The sequence below is a fragment of the Lupinus angustifolius genome, chromosome LG06 (assembly GCF_001865875.1).
Source record: "Lupinus angustifolius cultivar Tanjil chromosome LG06, LupAngTanjil_v1.0, whole genome shotgun sequence".
In the NCBI taxonomy this organism is placed as follows: domain Eukaryota; kingdom Viridiplantae; phylum Streptophyta; class Magnoliopsida; order Fabales; family Fabaceae; genus Lupinus; species Lupinus angustifolius.
In genome coordinates this window covers 31,966,845-31,989,759 of record NC_032014.1, presented here as the reverse complement: position 1 = coordinate 31,989,759, position 22,915 = coordinate 31,966,845, and the positions used below count along the sequence as shown (strand labels likewise).

At 30.5% G+C, this 22,915-nt stretch overlaps 1 protein-coding gene across 1 annotated transcript; it reads left to right on the top strand.

Moving 5' to 3' along the window:
* On the top strand, positions 2,864–22,511 carry LOC109351272 (linoleate 9S-lipoxygenase-like). The gene is made up of 16 exons (XM_019592695.1): positions 2,864–3,178; positions 3,767–4,056; positions 4,155–4,395; positions 4,941–5,258; positions 5,404–5,489; positions 5,721–5,822; positions 5,959–6,263; positions 6,371–6,522; positions 18,212–18,498; positions 19,020–19,251; positions 19,646–19,969; positions 20,192–20,277; positions 20,396–20,503; positions 20,595–20,899; positions 20,988–21,251; positions 21,599–22,511. The coding sequence occupies exons 1-16, from the start codon at positions 2,947–2,949 to the stop codon at positions 22,353–22,355; spliced, it is 4,089 nt and encodes a 1,362-aa protein (XP_019448240.1). The 5' UTR covers positions 2,864–2,946; the 3' UTR covers positions 22,356–22,511.

The window sequence follows — 22,915 nt, the reverse complement described above, 5'->3', positions numbered from 1 at the left end:
CAAAGATCAAATATTGATCTTTTTAGAAGTTAATATAATACAAGTTTTTGGATCGTTACACCAATTAGCAAACACAAGAGAAGTTGGAGCAACTTTAGAGAGAAACCACGACCAAGATCTAGCTTGGATTAAATCCAAAACTCATAGCCTTGTTGGAAAAGATTAATTCATTCCTCATAATCCAAATGGACCAAACGACAATGAACCATACCATCCTCCACAAACTTGCCCCTTTTACATTCGGTCTAAGAGCATCATGCATTACTAAGAATTCCGAATTTGGAAGTTGAATGGAGACTTGTAACCAAGAGTAAACTCCTCTCCACACAGCAGAAGCAAAATCACAAGAAATAAACAAATGATCAACATATTCCGCATGGTTCAAATACATAGTACAATTAATGTCCTCAATCCTCTGAATAATCTTCCTTTTAAATAATTCTACCTTTGAAGGAATTCTCTGTCTAATGAGCTTCCAAACAAAACAACATATTTTTGAGCTTGATAATAGCTAATTAACCTTTCTATTTTTGAGCTTGATAATAGCTAATTAACCTTTCTATTGTAATTTGCCGAATCCAAATAATGATTGAATGCTGGATAAGTGGATATAGGTTAATTTTTTATAGTCCCTTCATATGATAGATTTTGAATGCATGGAAAGTGAAGATTGCTTAAAATGTATTACAATGTTGTCTGATATATGATTTGGTAAGTAATGTAGTAAATGTGGTGGAACCTTTTGGTCCTTAGATGCATTAAAATCTATGGATGGAGTAAGAGGTCATAAATTAAAGTTCCAAGGCACACATAAAAGATAAAACTACAAATTGTCCCTTAGGAGACTGGACAGCTGTTGAATAACCAAAACTCTGACTTGCAGTGCAAGTTATCTCGTTACAGTATTTTTGTTAATAATAAACAAATTTTGTATTCTCATTTTTAATTTATATTCATTAATTATTAAAACTAACAAAACATGTTAATCTAATTAAAGAGGATTTCCTGGATGAACTATGACCTTAAGAAAAAGAAAATAAACTTTAAGTGGATCATGGTCCTCTTCAATTGTGTTGATAAAACCAGACTGTCGTATTAACTAGGATTTCTCTAAATGACATCATAAATCTTATTAAATGTCATATTTATGTGTTATATTAACTTTAACCCGAAAAGACAAGGATAAGAAATTAGATTAAGGCAAATGTACACCAGGATAGGTTCACCATTTCTCATAATAATAATAACAATAATAATAATAATAATAATAATAATAATAATTTATACTATATATAAAGCCAAAACTTGAAATAACTTTCATCATGGTGTAATTTTCACTTCCTGTTTTGCCCTTGACATTACTTAATTTTTACAAAAAAACCATATAATTCTAAGCAACCACCTAACACATTAATTAACCACATATTTCACCTTAAATTAAACATTATCATAAACACACAAAAAATATAATATAAAGTACACCGAATACAACAAATACATTCTAATTCTAAAAAATGAAATATATAAAAATTGAATATGTAGTATCATACAATATTCACCAGCAGGCACGAAGTGTCTGTACCCACTAGTAATAATAATAATATTAATAATAAGACTAAATATTAATTTATGTCCCTCATATTTTTTGATCATACTGGTTTGACCCTCAAAAATTGAAAAACTCAAACTGGTCCCAAAAATTTCAAATCGGAGTCAAATTAGTCCTTTTAGGATCACATTGATCCTTACCCGGTTTTATAAAACATGCTAAAAGTAACTAACTTGACTATATTTTTTTAAAAATGGGAATATTTTGGGTTTTTTACTTTTAGAGCTATCAAATTGGTAAAATGAAAAAAACATGAGGATTGAAATAGATATTTACTCTAATAATAAATTCATAATTTTACAATACAAAATTACTCTTTAAAACTTCTTATCCTCTGCCATGGGCTAACTTTTATATTTTCCTTATTTTTATTGACAAAGATATTCATTAGTGTATATAATATGCTCATTACTTAAAAGTAAATCACTTGCTAAAACCCTTTGATAATAGTATTATATCTCAACAATGAAATTTTAAACATTAATGATTTTTTCTTGCATTTTCACTACTGCTCATCCCGGAATACAACAAATATATATAACAGAAAACAGGGTGGGGATTGTATACATGAGGGGTGAGGAGGATCCACCCTAGCCAGCCGTTCTGATTATTATTGGGTCCAAATAAGGTCGCATTTCATCAGGTTTAGGATTAAGTTTGAGTTCAAAAATTAGACTCGGTCAATATTTATGACCGGATAGGGACCAAACATGACCTAACCCGACTCATCTCATGTGTCACTCATCATGACATGGACCAATCCGACCTGATCGATGTTTATGGTCGCGTTAACTTCAGATTTAGGCCCATGTTTAAAAAATAATTCGACTAATATTTAGGGTAGGTCAAGGACAAGCCTTAACCTATCCCAACTGGCTCATGCTTACTCCAGCTATATATTATATAATAGTTTTTTGTATTAAAAATTTTGCGGGTCCGTCGCTGATCCTAGGCAAGGATGGAAGATTCATACTTGAGATTGATCATGTTTATGTTTCCCACAACATGCAAACAATCAATTGCACTTGGTGCCAAATTAAATTCACATGCACATTCATTGTTCCTCTTATACTTATTCATATTTTGTCCATTTTGCATGAAATCTCTTTGACACCTACCACTTTGGTATATAAAAAATAAAAAAAACATTTTGCCACGCTAACAATGAAAACATTTTCTTACTAGTGATGAATTACAACAACCCATTACCCATTTCTTCTTACTCTCTTTCCCCCTATAAATATAACACCTTTCACACTACTATTAGCATTGCTCACAAGTCATAAACTCATTATCCTTAATTCCTTAGATAGATAGTTTTTTTGAAGTGGTTAAAGATGTTTTCAGGGGTAACAGGAATAATGAATAGAGGGCAAAAGATAAAAGGGAGAGTGGTATTGATGAGGAAGAATTTGTTGGATTTTAACACTATTTCTAGTATTCCAAGTGGAGGTGTTGAAGGAGTCATAGGGAGTGGTCTTAATGTCATTGGTTCAACACTTGATGGACTCACTGCCTTCTTGGGCCGTAGTGTCTCACTTCAGCTCATTAGTGCTACCCAACTTGATGGTTTGATCTTTCTTTCACATCTCAAATATAATTAAAGTAACTTAATTTGGTAGGGTTCTCTCGAATAGTCTAATACTGGATGAAGATTGCTACACGTCGAAAAATCACTTTAATAGTCATGATTTTAAGTTATTTTTTAATAAAAAAATTAAAATATTTTTTTTGTTTCTTCTCATATCTCATATTCCAATACGGAAGAATCTAATATTGAAAATAAGCTTATGAGATAGATTAAGGAACTCCAACTCACCCTAAAATTCTTTTAAAGAAAGGGTTCAACATTAACATTTGCATGGACAAATTAAAGTTATTAATATTTTTTGGGAAGAAATTATTAATATTTTGAGAAATTAAATAGATTTATAAGCAGTGAATATATTATTCAATATTATTTGTATACACATCTTAAAAAACTCTATGTATACACATTTTTTCCTCAATTATACATACTTAATTTAAGGAAAGAAACATATGTTTAGGATTATAAGGAACTAAGATGTTTTGTTAGTAATGAAAAGTGTTGTATTCAAGAAACAATTTGAACCCCATTAGTGTAGTGTTTTTATCTTGTTCCATATTGTTTTGTAGAAAATGGAAATGGGAAAGTTGGAAAGGACACATTTTTAGAAGGTATCATTGCATCATTACCAACCTTAGGAGCAGGAGAATCAGCATTCAGCATTCATTTTGAATGGGACAATAGTATGGGAATTCCTGGTGCATTCTACATCAAAAACTACATGCAAGTTGAGTTTTACCTCAAGAGTTTAACTCTTGAAGATGTTCCAAACCATGGAACCATCCATTTTGTTTGCAACTCTTGGGTTTACAACTCTAAACTTTATAACAAAAGAGAACGTATTTTCTTTGCCAACAAGGTAATATAATCTATATTCTCAATGTAAATATTGTTTTTTCAACCTTTTATTTAATGTACTTCAATGTTTATAGTGATGTATATATATAATGCATGTAGACATATGTTCCTAGTGAAACACCAGCTCCACTTGTGAAGTATAGAGAAGAAGAATTGAAAATCTTAAGAGGAGATGGAACAGGAGAACGCAAAGAATGGGAGAGGATTTATGATTATGATGTTTATAATGACTTAGGCAATCCGGATAGTAGCGAAAAGCTTGTTCGCCCGATTTTGGGAGGGTCTAGCATCCATCCTTACCCTCGCAGGGGAAGAACCGGAAGATATCCAACGAGGAAAGGTTAGTCTTCTTTGATTTTCGTTGAATTAAGATTAGTATAACATGTCTAGTTTCGTTATAATTCGCTTTTGGTAACAACTTCATTAGTCGAGTTTTTCGGATCATGATCTTTTTTATGTCATTTTCTCGCTCATGTAGCACGAAATAATTTTATTAGTGGGTTTATAGAGGAATTGTGAAATTTATCATTCATGACCTCTATGTTTTTCTATTTTATCCATATTGCGAAATAATTACATGAGAAGGTAATAATATGGAGTTCGCCATGTTAAGATAGGCATATATATTTTGTTTATTAATGATTGAACTCAATATTAAAAAGAGGCATTATGTGATACCATAATTGGTTATGTAATTTGTGAAACATATGGCCATTCTTGTATTATTGTTCTATTCTTATTTTGGTGATTCGGGATTTCATGATTTATGGTAGAGCATTATGATGTCGTTCGACAATGTTTGGTTTTTGTTGTTGATCTCGGTATTTCAGGCTTTATTTTGGTTGCTAATGTATATATATGCTGTTATTGTTGTATTCTCAATAGATCCAAAGTGTGAGAAGCCAGGGGAAGTTTATGTTCCAAGAGATGAAAATTTTGGTCACTTGAAGTCTTCAGACTTTCTTATATATGGACTTAAATCTCTATCTCAATATGTGTTACCAGCATTCCAATCTGTGTTTGATTTAAATTTCACACCAAATGAGTTTGATAGCTTCCAAGATGTGCGCGACCTCTATGAAGGTGGAATTAAGTTGCCCTTAGATGTAATTAGTACAATTAGTCCCTTGCCGGTGATCAAAGAACTCTTTCGTACCGATGGCGAACAAGTCCTCAAGTTTCCACCACCTCACATCATTCAAGGTGTGTTTCAAATATTAGAAAGTGTTGAAAAAGTTTATCTTAATTGAACCACTTAGCATACATCATATTCAGAACAAATGCAAAACTCGAACATTTGCTGAAGTAATACGGTTTAGTAATGAATTTTCTTTATTATCTGTTGAAGTGAGCAAGTCTGCATGGATAACTGATGAAGAATTTGCAAGAGAGATGCTGGCCGGTGTAAATCCTTGCTTAATTCGGCGTCTGCAAGTAAGTTCAAGTGTTGATTTATAAATAGTCGAAGGCCATGTTTGCATATTAAACATGACAAAATTTAGGTATCGTTGTCTAGGTGTCTGTGTAAGAGTTTATGAATGAAAACATAAAGGTGTTTGTTGTACTCTTTTTCGATAAGAACATAACACGTGTAAGAGTTTGTGAATAAAAATATAAGAGTCACGGTTTGACACTTTGATCACGATATTCTTTAATTGATGGCAGGAGTTTCCTCCAAGAAGCAACCTAGATCCTGAAACCTATGGCGACCAAACCAGTAAGATAACCGCAGAAGCCCTTGAACTAGATGGATGCACAGTAGAAGAGGTAAACATATCAGTACTAACTCATAGCCATAGATATAAATTAAGGACTTGCATAAAGATAGTTTTCTACTTAAGAATCAAATTTCAGTGTTATAATAATGTCGAGCAAAGTAACTAAAATAAATCTTGTGAATCAGGCACTTTCTAAGCAGAGATTATTTATACTAGACTACCATGATGTGTTCATGCCGTATTTGAGAAGGATAAATCAAACTTCTGCCAAGTCTTATGCCACTAGGACCATCCTTTTCTTAAGAGACAACGGTACTTTAAAGCCGGTGGCCATTGAGTTAAGTTTGCCACATCCTGATGGAGATGAATCAGGTGCAGTTAGTAAAGTCATCTTACCTGCAAAAGAAGGTGTTGAAAGTACAATTTGGCTACTTGCCAAAGCTTATGTAGTCGTAAACGATTCTTGCTATCATCAACTCATGAGCCATTGGTATAAACTTTGTCGTTACAAGTTTGCAATCAACATAAATAATTTCAATCTATAGATGTATCTATGAACTATATGTTGTCTCAATTCTTGTTTTCATATGTTCATAGGTTAAATACCCATGCAGTTGTTGAGCCGTTCGTCATAGCGACAAATCGACAGTTGAGCGTGCTTCATCCGATTCATAAACTCCTACATCCTCACTATCGTGATACCATGAACATCAACGCACTTGCACGGCAATCTCTAATCAATGCTGATGGTATAATAGAGCAAACTTTTTTGCCCTCAAAGTATGCTGTGGAAATGTCTTCAGCAGTATATAAAAATTGGGTTTTCCCTGACCAGGCACTACCTAATGATCTTATCAAGAGGTAATCTTCATATACATAGAACACTAGGCAAGTATTGCAAACAAGTTCTTATAGAGAATTGATATGTTGAAAAGTAAGTGCATTTAGTTTTCATTTTCATTCTTTAATTTAACCATTTTCTTGGTTCACATGTCCCTTTCTTCTATTATAGAAACATGAACTTGTCCAAATATGGAACCTTAAAATGAACAATTATGCCAAATAACTAACATGTATGTGTTTTTGCTTGATTAGAGGAGTGGCGGTTGCGGACTCGTCTTCCCCACACGGACTTCGCCTTTTGATAGAGGACTACCCTTACGCCGCTGATGGACTAGAGATTTGGGCTGCTATTAAGTCATGGGTCCATGATTATGTCTCATTGTACTATGCTGCAGATAATGATGTCAAAAGTGACTATGAACTCCAAAATTGGTGGAAAGAAGTTGTAGAGGTAGGACATGGTGACTTGAAAGATAAACCATGGTGGCCTAAGATGCAAACACTAGAAGAGTTGATTGAAACTTGCACTATTATCATATGGACAGCTTCAGCACTTCATGCAGCTGTTAATTTCGGACAATACCCTTATGGAGGCTTTATCCTGAACCGACCGACTACAACTAGAAGGTTGCTTCCTGAGCAAGGAACAGAAGAATATGATGAAATGGTTAAGAGTCATCAAAAGGCTTATTTGAGAACAATTACACCAAAGTATCAAACTCTTGTTGATCTTTCAGTGATAGAGATATTGTCAAGGCATGCTTCAGATGAGGTTTATCTTGGTGAGAGGGATAATCCACATTGGACCTCTGATTCTAGAGCATTACAAGCATTCCAAAAGTTTGGAAACAAGCTGAAACAAATTGAAGCAAATTTTGCACAAAAGAACAATGATGCTAGTTTTGGTAATAGAATAGGGCCTGTTGAATTGCCCTACACTCTACTTCATCCTAGTGGTGAAGAAGGGTTAGCCTTTAGAGGAATTCCAAATAGTATCTCTATATGAAGGATCATGTTGGTGGGTTTTCTTTACTATTTTCACTTCCAATAACATAGATGCAATCATGCATCTTATGTATATTATGGTTTAATAATCATGTTTGTATTTAAGTGCTGTATTTGAATCCTCTTGGGTTCTGGTTTGCAAATAAAAACAGCACTATGAGTTTGGTAATTTGATAATGTTATGTTTACAAGGAGCATAATGAATAAAACTCTAAATATCCTTGATTATGTGAAGTATATAGAGACCTTAATTTACTAACTAGTTTCATAACATTAGCATCAAGGTCTTAGTGTATCCCAACTGAAATTGGATCTTTTCCAGTACTCGAGGATCCAGTATCAGAGAGGATTTAGTTTAGTTTCGGTTGTGGTAAAGTATGATTGTACATACAATGGACATGATCTTTGAAAATGGGCTGACATATGAGGACTATATATGAGTTGAGAAGATTAAAATGCAACCACCAAAATCCAAGCAAGCCAAACAAACCCAAAATTAGTATGATCTTGAAACATGTATCCTAGACCATAGATAACATTCACATAAAGTTAGTTACATGATAAATCTAGAGTAAGTGCCCTCAATGACCCTATATTAGAAGAGTGGAGATTTTCTTTATCATTATTTCTCTATTTATCTATAGTTTATAGCAAGCTAATAAAATCATATCAACTAATTAATTGCAGTGTTTTTTGGTAGAGGATGAAAAAAATTATTGGCATAATTTTATTAGTTGACATGATTTTATTGGGTTGGTATATAAGTAAATTATATTGATATTCTTTGATATTCAATAAAATTGTATATATCACTTCTAATTTATATACATATATTACATTAAATGTCATACATGAGAGATAAATATAATTTTAATGATGTATTTAATTAATCTAAACCATATGGATCTCTAAGATTTATATTAACTATTATCGCATTATTTCTCGTACAATATAACATTAAATATTTGATGGTTATTTTCATTTTTGAAAGAGAGAATGATTTTCGTTTTTATACTAACATAAAATTAAGTGCAGTCAATATAATTTTTCGTTTTTAAAATGATTATTTGGCTTCAAAAGTTTGGATATTACTAATAAAGAATTTGTCTAGTGCTATAAAATTTCATTAAATCTTTAAGATAAGAAGTTTCAATTCCCTGAACGATACTTGTTAGAATGGATAACTAACACCCTAAAAAAAATTAGTTTCTTATCAAAAAGGATAAGAAGTTACATTTGATAATGCAAAAAAAAAAAAAAAGTTGGATATTTCACAGCAGTTACCATTATTGCAACCACCGTCCAGCTATTCACCCCATTCTAGTATTATTGGGGGTCCCAAATTTCTTATCCAATGTTATCTATGGCCACATCCATACACATGTTTTTTTATGAGAAAAAGATGTATACACCGATGGTGTAAGTGTTTTTACACTGTCATTCCATTATCTACTATTTATTTTCAATTATGTTTAACTTTTTATAAAATGATTCAAATGAAGGTGAATGATACACTGATTGTGCATAATTCTTTACACTGTCGGTGCATCAATATTACACTCTTTTTTTATTGCTTTTGATTTATTACGGCTTCCATTTTTCCAACATTGGCTAAAATTTCATAAACCATTTTTTTATTTTAAACTTTATTCTATTTTTTATTTTATTTTTGAAAGTTTCAGAAATCGTGCAGTTAAGAAAAACATATTTGCAAAAGATCCTGGTTAATTCGTTTTAAAAAACTATGTAATTATAATAAATAAATAGATAATTATTTTACAACATTATTTAAATATAATAAAAATACATATATAAAATAACTTATATAATAAATAAATAGATAATTATTTTACAAAATTCTTTAAATATAATAAAAGTCCATACATAAAATAACTTTCCTATGTAAAAAAAAAGAAAAATTTGAACTAATTTAAAGGAGAATATATATGAAAAAGAATAGTTTACTTGGTCACCCTAACCCTCTGAACGTGTGTACCACATACACAAGGACATGGCTAACGAAATACTAGAGAATAGAACAATCATTGACCTCTATAGAAGACAAGGAAAGGAAAGTGGACAAATCACAAGATTCTTTGTCAGTAGTTACATGTCATCTCTTCATGGATTCACATACTTATCCTTTACCTCTAGGTCTATCATCATTATAGATGATACGACTTTAAGATCTACCATCGTTATAGATGACATGACTTTATCTTTTTGACCTATCGGTCAATGTTGCAGAGTTTGATTACCATTGTAGGTAATATTGTGAACATGTCCTCTACTCAGACAGTATATTTTTCCAACATTACATCTAGTGACTTGGCTTTGTTTTATACATATTGTCATTTCCGATAGTTGTGTAGATATTTTGAATGATCGACAATCATATATGACTGAACTTGGTTATGAGACTCAGATAAAATAGTTAATATAGAAATACATTTCCATTAAAGTTTAATGGTGATGACATTTTAACACTCATCTCATTTAAAGTATGAATTGATATCACTTATCTCATTTTTGCATCTCAATGTAATTAAAAGTTGTTACTTACTTGAAAAGAAAAACCATAAAACATAAAATAACTTTTTTATATTATTTGGTAGGATTTGATTGATTTTTTCTTATATTACCAATTATATTTTTCCATCTTTTTAGATAAGGAACTAATTTTTTATAGGTTCGTTGTTGTCATTCCTAACAAAGTGTCACTCATAAGAATTAAATCTTCAATCTTAAGAATCCAATATAGTCTTACACCATTAAACTAATACATTGTTAGTTGGATTTAACTGACTTAAGCCATGCAAACATGAACTTTTTGGAATAAATCATCGTTCCTAAACTATTGTAGGGCAAGATAAACGTGGCTACCCTTAATAATTGGGTAACAGCGAATGGACCAATTTGTTTTGTGGTCAGTAAGATTTTCATGCCGCATATGTGCTATCACCTTCTTAACATTATTATCTATTTATTGGCACTAAATTAATTCCAAATTTTCGTTACGAAATAATTATTTCATATATTATTTTTTGGGTTATTATATTAAGTTTTCTTACAATTCCATATTTGAAAAGTAATGTAAAATACCGACCAAAAATATTAATCTATAGTTACTACTAATAAATGGATTGATAGTTAGTTGACATAATTTATTTTACCTTTTGATTTAATTATTTTTAAGAGGATATGTTAACTTTTATTTATTTTATTCAATTTCTAAGTTATAGGATGTAAGACATATACTATTTTATTAAGAGGAGTTGACTTAGTTGGCCTAATATTGTTTGGACCTGTTTTATCCATTTACTTATTTTATTCATTTTGTATGTGGGAGAATATAAATTGAATGTTAAGGTAAACAGTTTGGTAATATGAAGGTTTGTTTTTATCTCTTGATTTAAAAAACATAAAAAATACTCCTATGAATTTTAGTAAATTTAAAACTTATGTAATTTTTAATATAAAAAGTTTTTTTTCAAACTTATCATGTTTTAAAGATTTTAGGGTCTTAGATGAGATTTATATTTGATGTCTAATCTAATATAATTAATTAATTCTCATATTAATCTTTTATTTTTCTAAGCTGCAAAGTCATTTATCAAAGCTTTTGTTATCAAGTAATTCTAACATTTCACTTTCAATATATATTTTAGTATAGTTAATTAAAAAATTAACATTAGTAAATTTATCATCCAATGACTTAAATGAATAACTATTTATCATTAATATATCAATTATTGGGCCTTACATGATGACCTAGGGGTGCTATGTGTACATAATATGTATATACTGACCATCTAAAAGTTTTTTATATTGTGGGTAAATTATCAACCATTGATTTGTAAATCATCATTGATTATAAACAAAAGTAATATAAATTAATGATAAATAATATACTAATAATATATTTTTTTTACACATTCAAGACATAAATTTTGAACTCATAATCTTTTTAAAATATTTATGCAAATGAAATCTCATGTATGAGACATCGATCAAGTGTTGTAATATTCTATTAAATCCTAAAGTAACCAAAAAATATAAGGTTTAATTTCTGACAGACATATTTATTTGAATAAATAGTTGGACATTATGAAAAAATTAATTCCTTATTTATAAGTAGAGGATAACATTAATTATACAAAAATAAATAAATAATATTTCACAAATTTTACCATATTTAGAGAGATTCACCTATCGACTATAGCATTATTGCACGTTCTCAAATGGTTGGAAGATATTCTGAGATCTGCTAAACTAATATATTGTCCAACTCCAATATATAATTTATATTATTCTATCCAAATCCAGCTCCCACTCCATTCACTCTTAATATTTTATTTTCATTTTAGGTCAATATTTTTAACTAAATGCATTATTAGATGGTTTGAGATCATTGGTTCCAAATGTATTATCATCTTTCGTTATTTATATTGTAAATTAAAAATATTGATTGTCTTAAAGCTTTTTTCTTGTTATGGATTGTCTTAAAGTTACCATGAAGGTTAAGAATAAAGAGTTAAAAATAAAATTTTATTATTTCTCCATATATTAAATATTTATTTTTTTAATAAAATTATAATGTTTTATTTCCTTTACGAGCTCTAAATCCTTAACCCTCATGAATGATATTAAGAAGAGTGAAAAATATAAAACAAATAATTAATGATAGTGAATATCTGATACTATATGGTTTTGAACCGCCTAATAATTAATCACTTTGGTGCCAACAATACCAATATTTCTTTGTTACTAGCTTGCTTCCCGTAAGTTTTCCCTTAATTATCTTATCATAGATTATGTCTTTAATGTACAAAAATAAATGACAGAAAATAATTATTTTTTGTGTTAATTATCATTGACTCAAAAAATAATAAATATAAATAGTGTAGGATACATATTAAACACAAAAAATTTATGCTATCAATATATATATATATATATATATTAATAGCTGGCAAAAGGTGAGCTGAACTAGAATAACGTAGCTGTCAATTAGAATTTATTTAATAATATCGGTCAGCAATTTTTAGGATGGAGTGATTGAGTGCTTCTATTATTTTTTATCACATTAATATTTATGTGATGAATATATTTTGTATGGGCACGATATTTAGAGACATAATTATTTTTGTTTCCAAATTGTATTAGAACATAGTTTGGCATAGACGAAATCAGAAAAATAGACGGGACAAAAAATATAACACGTGTTAAACATGACAAAAGTAAATATGATTCCTTTTTATGCATAGGTAATCACCTATATAAAAAATTATTTAATTATTACTTGAGAAAATACAACTAAAGAAATTTGTAATAAGAGTTTGTTGTTTATTTGAGTTATTATTTTAATGATATTAAAGTGTTTATTTGGTTGTATTTAATATTAGGCATTACAAGTCTCTCTCACTTACAAATAACTTCACTCTTCTATATTCCATTTGTCCAAAAAGATGATTACAATATAAAGATATATTAGCTGCATGCAAATCGTGGCCACTGCATAGAAACAATTATATAGAGATATTATTAGTAATAATATAATAATTGCACTCACCTGTCCTCAATATTAAAAGGCTTAAATATATTTAGTTCTGAAATATAAGTAATATATAAATAATAAATGTTTTCACACAGGGACAGATCAGGAAGGGGTAATTAGGTGTTGGGACCCTTCCCTCCTAAGATAATTAAAAAATTCTTTAGTGAATATCTAAATATATATATTAGTTTGATCCTTAAAAATTGAAAACTTAAAATGATCATTGAAAACTAAATACATGTCAAATTTATCTTTTTTATAGTCAAATTAGTTTGTCTATCACGTATTATATAACGTGCTAAACAAATACTTATTTGACCCACATTTAATAGTATTTACTCAAAAAGTTTAGTAATTAACCATATCTATAGATATGGATGACAATTGTGGAAATACGGCAATAACTACTCACTCATGGGTCATAACAAATTTTATGATATCCACTTTATAAGTACCCACAAATTTATAAATATACGTTATAATTTTTTATTATTATTTTAACATTATGTATCACATACTTTATTATTATTTCATAATAAATTACATTTACTTGACTAATAATAAATTTATCATATTATTCATAAAATAATTATTTTTAAGTATGCAAATTTTGAATGTAAAGACTATGGGGCCTTAAAGATTATTACTTGTGGAACGTGTACACCTCACTCTTTCCTGGATGCATCCTTGTGATAAATTGACAATAGTTTCCATTAAATTAATGGTTAAAATGTTATATACAATTAAATATTATATATAAAAAATGACATAAATTTGTACGAAACCTATTAATAAATATTCCTTGAACTTATTATTTTACTCTATATCTCTAAAAAACACATGGGATATACATTCACACGATTCAGATAAGTTACATGACTAGAAGAAAAGTGTAGAAGGCATCAATTCGTGGATATATTCATAGAAGATAAATAAATCAGACAACTTATTAAAAAAGTTTGGTACGATTGGTGAAAGGATAAGACACAAGATTGAAAAAGAAAGGCATGAATGGTTCATCTCATTATTATATTACTATAAATATTATAATATTGTTCTCGTGTGACTCGTGGCTATATTTTTATTTATAACCCTTTTTTCTTTATTGCTTAATTGTACGTCTAAGTATTATTGTATTATTAAGTATTATTGAGTATTATATTCTCTCATGAGGTGTACACGTTCCACAAGTAATAATCTTTAATACCCATAGTCTTGAGATCCGAAAATGAGATTCAAATCTAGACTTAAACACAAGAAATTTATATTCTTAACAATTTTTTTATCCTTTTCTCACATTTTTATAGTTTATCATCATCTATATGTGTCCTTTTTTCGATCATATCAATAAATCACTTCATTTTATATCTTTTCTCAACATGTACTTATTACTTACTACTTACACCACGATTATTTTGTGTGTAGTATACAAATACTTTTCCAACCATAAACACTACCACGTTGTAGTTTGCTTATGCCATTTTAAAATGTCGACTAAGGTTGTAGTAATGGTGCACCACGACCAATGGTGATACTTCAATTAGACCGAACCTGTTCGAGTTCGGTTATTATCGGCATTCATATTTCGGGTTTGATCGGACCGGGCTGAATTTATCTCTGGGGCATTATTTCATTAGCCTTTCCCACTAAAGGAAATATGTTAAACGGGTTGATCCGTAGGCAATCAGTTTTTGTTTTCTATTATAAAAATCACGTATTTATTATATCGCATGCCTTAAGTATCATTTTATATGTCCTTTTTTATAAGAAGGAGTAACCGTACATTCTAAAAATGATTAGTTTATTATTCTTAAGTGAGATGATATTTTTAGTATTACAAAAAAAAGAATTTCTAACCTATTTTTAGATCGAATTAATAAATAATCGGGTCGGGTTGACTTGTACCAAAAGAATGACCAATAACTTTCCTGAATGAACTCATGTATCATGTGGGTTATAAAAGTTTTTTTATAGTTTTGAACGGCGTTATCCAGTGACCACTCGCTCCTCTTAACCGTTGATCACACTTCATTCAAAATGGACGAATATTTAGAGTAAATGGTTATTTTAAAAGATTTTGCGCAACACAATATATCGATAAATTGATTATATAACTAATAAACATACTTTTTTCATTTAGCCACATGTATCCTTTTATAAACTTAATTATGTTTGAGAACATTTATATTATTATAATAGAAAATGATATATACTTATATTAAATTTTCATACCTACAAGTAACATATTTTATTTTTTGTCAGTAGAAGAATTTAATAGGACAATATAAAATTATTCTAGACCTAGTTTTTCTATCAAAATTTAAAAGGAAATAGATCTATACATCTGATTTTTTTTATACTAACAAATGTATCTCTTTGCCTTTTTGGGTAAGAAATTAATCACTTTTGAGTTTGCGGTTGTTACTTTTAATAAGTGTCAATCCCAAGAACCAAACACTTAACCTTAAGAATCCAATATGACCTTACACCACTAGACTAACACCTTGTTTTTCTACGCATTTGATTTTGTAAACAAAACAAACTCAATTTACTGCTGTGAAAATAATTGATCCTTCATAATCACATATATAGAATCACTCCCAAAACTAGAATGACCCTCTTTTTTAATTTATGTATATAAAAACTTCAAAAACTTAACTTGTAAGATTTGACCGTATTATAGGAGTGGCTTTTATTCTTAGGTATACCATATCATTAGTCCGTGCATTTATGTTAAGTTATATTTTCAACTATTACCATATATATAATCTAATTTTCAAGCCAAATGCTGAATCATTATCATCTCTAGTTTAGTAACATCATATACTAAGAGCTTTATGCAATATAATTGTAGCATCAAAGTTGTATAGATGGAGAGACAAAAACATATTTAAGGTGCATGTAATTGTTGCCTAGTGAATCAACTCTTGCACAAATTAAAATAAATAATTCTAGTCATAAACTTAATTATATATGACTCTAAGATTTAATTAATGATTTCACATTCAAAACCCTACCTCAATGATTATTTTTTATTATCCATTCCATAAACTTTATAAAATTGTATGATTGAAGATGTTCTCACCAAGTGATCCGACCTTTTAGTTAGGAGCACATGTAGTTCATGATATAAACTATACTTTTATACTATATATTAAATTTGTTTCAAATTGATTTTATTATTGAGTTGGATTGTTTTTTCCCAACAAATGATAGTAACATTAGATTAGTTAATTTAAATACAACTTTTCACCTATTTAATTTATATGTGTAACTTAAATCTAGGGGACTCTTATTATTGCATTTGGTTGAACCAATCTAATATGTTGAAAATGATAAAATGATCTTCCTCTTTATAAGTCGAATCAATAAAAAATGTGAAATACCAATAAAGTCTATTAGAAGCGACCCAAATTAAATGAGAATATAAGTAATTTTCATCTTTTTTAGACCAAGCATGTGTTAAACCAAGATTAACAAATACCATTAGTAAAATAGAATCTATGAGATTGAAGCAATCAAACACAAATCATGAAAACCATTAGAAATGCCTATGGATTTGTAAAATATCTTTATATATTGACAAGTTTAGGTTTGAAAAAAAGTCTCATAGTTTCTTTTATGGATAATGTATAAAGTTGATATATAAAGACAATAATATTCTGTCGTAAAAAGACTATGTCTCATTGTTTTTAATTAATAGTATTTTTTAAAATACTATAAAATATTAATTTATATTCTTATAAAAAGTTACAATTAAGTAATACATTTTGATTGACTTGATATACTATTAAGGACACCAATATGTATATGAGATCTTTGTCCCCATATGAATATCCAAGTTAACAACTTCACTCATGCATAATAAAGCCTTCATATTCAGCTGTTCACAACTTCACACACAAGGACAAATGAAATTACATGATTGCTAAATGAAGATTAATTTAATTGAATCACATTAAAAGTCCATATTATGTCTTTGTCCTTCATCTACCCTTCATAATTCACATCACCTCTACTAGATAGAGATAGAATCTCGTGGAAAAAAGAAAAATAATAAAATAATAAGAATGATATGATACTTTTGATATTCAGACAATACACATAAGAGAGAAAAAATGTACATATCTATTACTAATAATTTATTTTTAATCATGAACAATAACAATATATTATTTGTGTATAAATCTTTATAATGATAATACGTAGATATTACACTCCATGAAAGAAAATACATTTTCTGTCATAAGATATGTATCACTTCATGTATCATTTCGTTCTCATTGATCATAAAATATAAAATCAATACATATTTAATTCTTATTTTATTTTTCTGCTTAATCACAAAAAATGATATGAGACATAAAATATGGGAGCACATTTGCTATTCCATGACTTATATCACTATATGTATTATTAGTTTATGATTAGTTGAAAAAATGTTTTGAAGTTAAAAAATTAATAATTAATCATTTTTCTAACCAATCATATTTGATGGTACATGCAATAACACAAATTTATAGAACAAGAGATGTGTAACCATGAAATAGAGCTCCTCAATAAAGAAGTCTTAGATTATCCATAGATATTAAATTCCAATAATAACCCTTGAAAGTTGAAAGACATGACATTGTTGTACTCTTGTTGTATGACTATAAATACTTAGCACCCCTTAGCTTGTATTCCTCACAATCCATCTAATATCATTTGTGAACATATCCTAAAGAAAAGTAGCGAAGATGTTTTCAGGGGTGACTGGTTTGATCAACAGGGGTCAGAAGATAAAAGGAACAGTGGTGTTGATGAGAAAGAATGTGTTGGATATTAACAGTCTCACTAGTGTTGGTGGCATTCTTGGCACTGGAATCAACATCATTGGTTCTGCAGTTGATGGCCTTACTTCATTCTTGGGCCGTAACATTGCCTTCAAGTTGATTAGTTCTACAAAGACTGATGGTTTGTTTTTTCTATTCACACTTTCTTCATCCATTATTGGATATAATTATTCAACAATTATTCATTCATTATTGCAGGAACTGGGAAAGGAAAAGTTGGTAAAGAAACATTCTTGGAAGGTATCATTACTTCTTTACCAACCTTAGGAGCTCAGGAAAGTGCATTCAGCATTCATTTTGAATGGGATGATGAGTTTGGTATTCCTGGTGCATTTTTTATCAAGAACTTTCTTCAAGTTGAGTTCTACCTTAAGAGTCTCACTCTTGAAGATGTTCCAAACATTGGAACCATTCACTTTATTGCCAACTCTTGGGTTTACAATTCCAAGTCTTACAAGCAAGATCGCATTTTCTTTGCCAACCATGTAAGATTATATATACTTATCTTCTAAGTATCTTACTTTATAATATGAATTTAAGTACCACTGTTTTTTTAATGAATATCACATGTTCCAAACCATGTTTCAAACTTTGTCTCGGACGAATGATAATAAAACAAAAACAGAAAAATAATAAATCTTTAGTATTTTTAATTGACATGACATTGTCTCATTGGTACGAGATATACTTTGGGACATGTTTTGAGACAACAGATCTTTGTTATTATTTTTGATACTATCACTCAATCAACCAATGTCATATGAAAGTATAGTTGAATGATAGTGTATTATCAAATACTATAACATAGTAAAAGTTTATGTTGTTCAATTTTTACTATCCACTACAAGAATTTCGCGAATTAACTAGTAAATTCCCTAGCGAAATTTCGTAGCAACCCCGGAAAATTCTTGTAGTGTAGGTTGATGTGTATAGTTTATTAATGGTTGATTATGCAAGTTGATGAACTTTAGTTTATGCATCTAATGAGAAATTTCATATAATGTAGACATATCTTCCAAGTGCAACACCTGCTCCACTTGTGAAGTACAGAGAAGAAGAACTGAAGGTTTTAAGAGGAGATGGAACAGGAGAGCGCAAGGAATATGACAGGATCTATGATTATGATGTTTACAATGACTTGGGAAAACCCGATAGCGGTGCGCCCCGTCCTATTCTTGGAGGGTCTACCTTGCCTTACCCTCGAAGGGGAAGAACCGGAAGAAAAGCAACTAAGAAAGGTTATGACCAGAACTTTATCTATTTCATGATGTTTTAGTATGTAAAGTTGCATAATAGCATAAGATGATACAAGATCTAGATCATTTAATATCTGATAGATCACTTATAACATATAAAATATAAATAAAGTGAGAAATAATGAGTCTACAAATCTAATGTGACACATATTTAATGATACAAACCAAGATAGATCTCTTATTCAGTATCTAGGAACTTGTCACATATTTTTTAGTTTCAATCAGAAGAATCAATGTGCTTCTTAAAGTTAGTGATACCATAACTAATGGAATGTTTTCAATGTCTCATAGTAAGAAACATGTTCTACTATAACAAGTTACTTTACTATGATCCTAAAATTGGTGTTGTTGTTGCTGTTGCTGTTCTTCTTTACAGATCCAAAAAGTGAGGTACCCGGCGATTTTGTTTACATTCCAAGAGACGAAGCATTCGGTCACGTAAAATCATCAGATTTCCTTGCTTCTGGACTAAAATCTGTAGCATCAGATGTGGTACCTGTGTTGACAGATGCATTTGATGGAAATATCCTAAGTCTTGAGTTTGATAACTTCCAGGAAGTGAATAAACTTTATGAAGGTGGAATTACTCTGCCTACAAACTTTCTTAAGAAGTTTGCTCCTCCTATTCCAGTTCTCCAAGAAATTCTTAGAACTGATGGTGAACAATTCCTCAAGTTTCCAGTGCCGAATGTGATTCAAGGTATGCTACATATCTTGAATTAATATATAGAAGAAGAAAAAAAAAATGCAATCTATATCAGCATGGATTAAGTTACTATATGCTATGTTACTATCAGTGTAAAAATAGTTTTGCATGAACACTTACTGATAATCGACAGAAATAAGATAGTCCTATGTGTATACATTCAACAATATGAAGAGAAAAATATGATGGATATTTGACTTGGTTTATTTTGTGCAGTTGATAAGTCTGCATGGAAGAGTGATGAAGAATTCGGAAGAGAAACGATTGCTGGATTGAATCCTAATGTCATTAGAATTCTTGAGGCAAGCTTGATTAAGAGTTAATTGTTATGAAATTAGCTACATGCAACTGAAAGATCTAATTAACTTTGGATGTTAAATTTGCAATTGATAATCTCATTGTATGCTAAATTTATTGCAGGAGTTCCCAATAACTAGCAAGCTTGATACCCAAGCCTATGGTGATAATAACAGTAAAATCACAAAAGAACATTTAGAGCCTAATTTGGGTGGCCTCACTGTTGAACAGGTAATATATAAGTACAAAATCTTTCTGCCATTTATGTATTTTTATGTGATTCAAATGGATATAAATCAATGAATTATATTTGGTTGAACAGGCTATCCAGAACAAGAAATTGTTCATATTGAATCACCATGACTATCTCATTCCATACCTGAGGAGAATAAATGCAACTACCACAAAGGCTTATGCCACAAGAACCATCTTTTTATTGAAAGATGACGGTACTTTAACACCATTGGCCATTGAGTTGAGTAAGCCACATCCTCAAGGAGATGAACATGGTCCTGTTACTGATGTCTATGTGCCTGCACATGAAGGTCCTGAAGCTTATATTTGGTTATTGGCCAAGGCTTATGTTGTTGTAAACGACTCGTGCTACCATCAACTAGTTAGCCATTGGTAAAAATTGTCAATGATCCATACAATTAGTTAATCTTAGTTAATGTATTTATGAAATAAATCATTGATATGTTTGCATGGATTACAGGTTAAACACTCATGCAGTTGTCGAGCCATTTATCTTAGCGACAAATAGGCATCTGAGTGTGGTTCACCCAATTTATAAGCTTCTGTTTCCTCACTACCGTGACACGATGAATATAAACTCGCTTGCAAGGAAAGCCCTTGTCAACGCAGATGGTATCATAGAGTCAACATTCTTGTGGGGCCAGTACTCTTTGGAATTGTCTGCTGTGATCTATAAGGATTGGGTTTTTCCGGATCAAGCACTACCCGCTGATCTTCTCAAGAGGTAATGTCGTTTAAAATTACTAGAGTATGATTTACACACAGAGTATATGTTGCACACTAGCTGTTTATAGAGTATGATATTCTCACTAGTTTTCACAACACAACTTTTCATACCTATATAACCATCAATCATAATTCCTTTTTATTTAAAAACAACAATGTGTAAAATGTGATGTGATGAGATGCTTGTTTTCCAAATTTGTATGCTAGTCACTAGAGTATGCTAGTCAATGGTGTGCAAAATTTGGTGTATAAATATCATTTTCGACTCTCAATTTACTCATTAGTGAAGAGAAAAGGGTTTGAAAAAATATTGATGTTGATGTTATTTGGTTGCTTGTATTATAGAGGAGTGGCTGTTAAGGATGAATCTGCTCCCCACGGCCTTCGCCTTGTGATTGAGGACTACCCTTATGCTTCCGATGGATTAGAAATATGGGCAGCTATTAAGACATGGGTCCAAGAATATGTCTCATTCTACTACAAGTCAGATGATAAACTCAAACAAGACCCTGAACTCCAAGCTTGGTGGAAAGAACTTGTCGAGGTAGGTCATGGTGATTTGAAAGATAAGCCATGGTGGCCTAAGTTGCAAACTCGCGAAGAGTTGGTTGAAATTTCCACTACCCTCATATGGACTGCTTCAGCACTTCACGCAGCTGTTAATTTCGGACAGTATCCATATGGAGGTTATATCCTTAACAGGCCAACGCTTACTCGGAAGTTCATTCCTGAGAAAGGTTCTCCTGAGTATGATCAGTTGTCCAAGAACCCCGAGAAGGTGTTTTTGAGTACAATCACAGGAAAGAAAGAGACACTTATTGATCTTACTGTTATTGAAATCTTGTCAAAGCATGCTTCTGATGAGTTGTACCTTGGGCAGCGAGATGGCGGTGATAAATTCACTTCTGATGTGGAGGCAGTACAGGCCTTTAATAGGTTCGGAAAGAAGCTTGCAGAGATTGAGAAAAAACTAGTACTTAAGAACGCTGATGAGAACTTGAAAAACCGTACCGGGCCAGCTAAGCTTCCTTACACTTTGCTTTATCCTTCAAGCGAGGAAGGATTGACTTTCAGAGGAATTCCCAACAGTATCTCTATCTAAGAGGGTCTATGAATGCTGAAATATTATGCTCTGGTTTTAAATAAATGTTCAATAGAAGGAATGTGAATCCTTCATCTACTTATGTATGTTTATCTTGTGTGTTTGGTTGGATCCTTTGTTGATTCTTATTAATAAAGAGCATTGCTTTTCTCCTTTTGCGTAATGAAAAGAATTTGTATTGTGAGAATGTCAAGGAGAATATATAACATGATCATAATAACAATTACAAAAAGAAATAATTGATGATTCAGAAAATATACAAAAGAAAACAGTTGATGTTAGGGAAATATACAAAAGGGATCAAAAAACAACCAAGACACCTCTCTCCTTGCTTGAAATCATTGAGCTGAACTAATGGAAAAGTGAAGCCTAAACCTGAATTTCTCACTAATAATGGCACCTCTATTGGTAGTCCTGATTATGATGATTGGTTTGCTTAGGATCAAACTGTTTTTGGAGTCATACTCGCCTCGATGAATGAGCGCGACTTTGTTGCCTTCTCCCGTGACATAACCGGCAAGCTATGGTTGGCTATTGAAGCCAAATATGCAAATCCATCC

What these genes read in the sequence shown, in the direction of transcription:
- LOC109351272 (XM_019592695.1), top strand. Translation starts at nt 2,947, where the DNA reads ATGTTTTCAGGGGTAACAGGAATAATGAATAGAGGGCAAAAGATAAAA. An exon ending in GTATTTTCTTTGCCAACAAG is followed by an intron (nt 4,057 to 4,154) that starts GTAATATAATCT and finishes TAATGCATGTAG; the next exon opens with ACATATGTTCCTAGTGAAAC. An exon ending in ACCACCTCACATCATTCAAG is followed by an intron (nt 5,259 to 5,403) that starts GTGTGTTTCAAA and finishes TATCTGTTGAAG; the next exon opens with TGAGCAAGTCTGCATGGATA.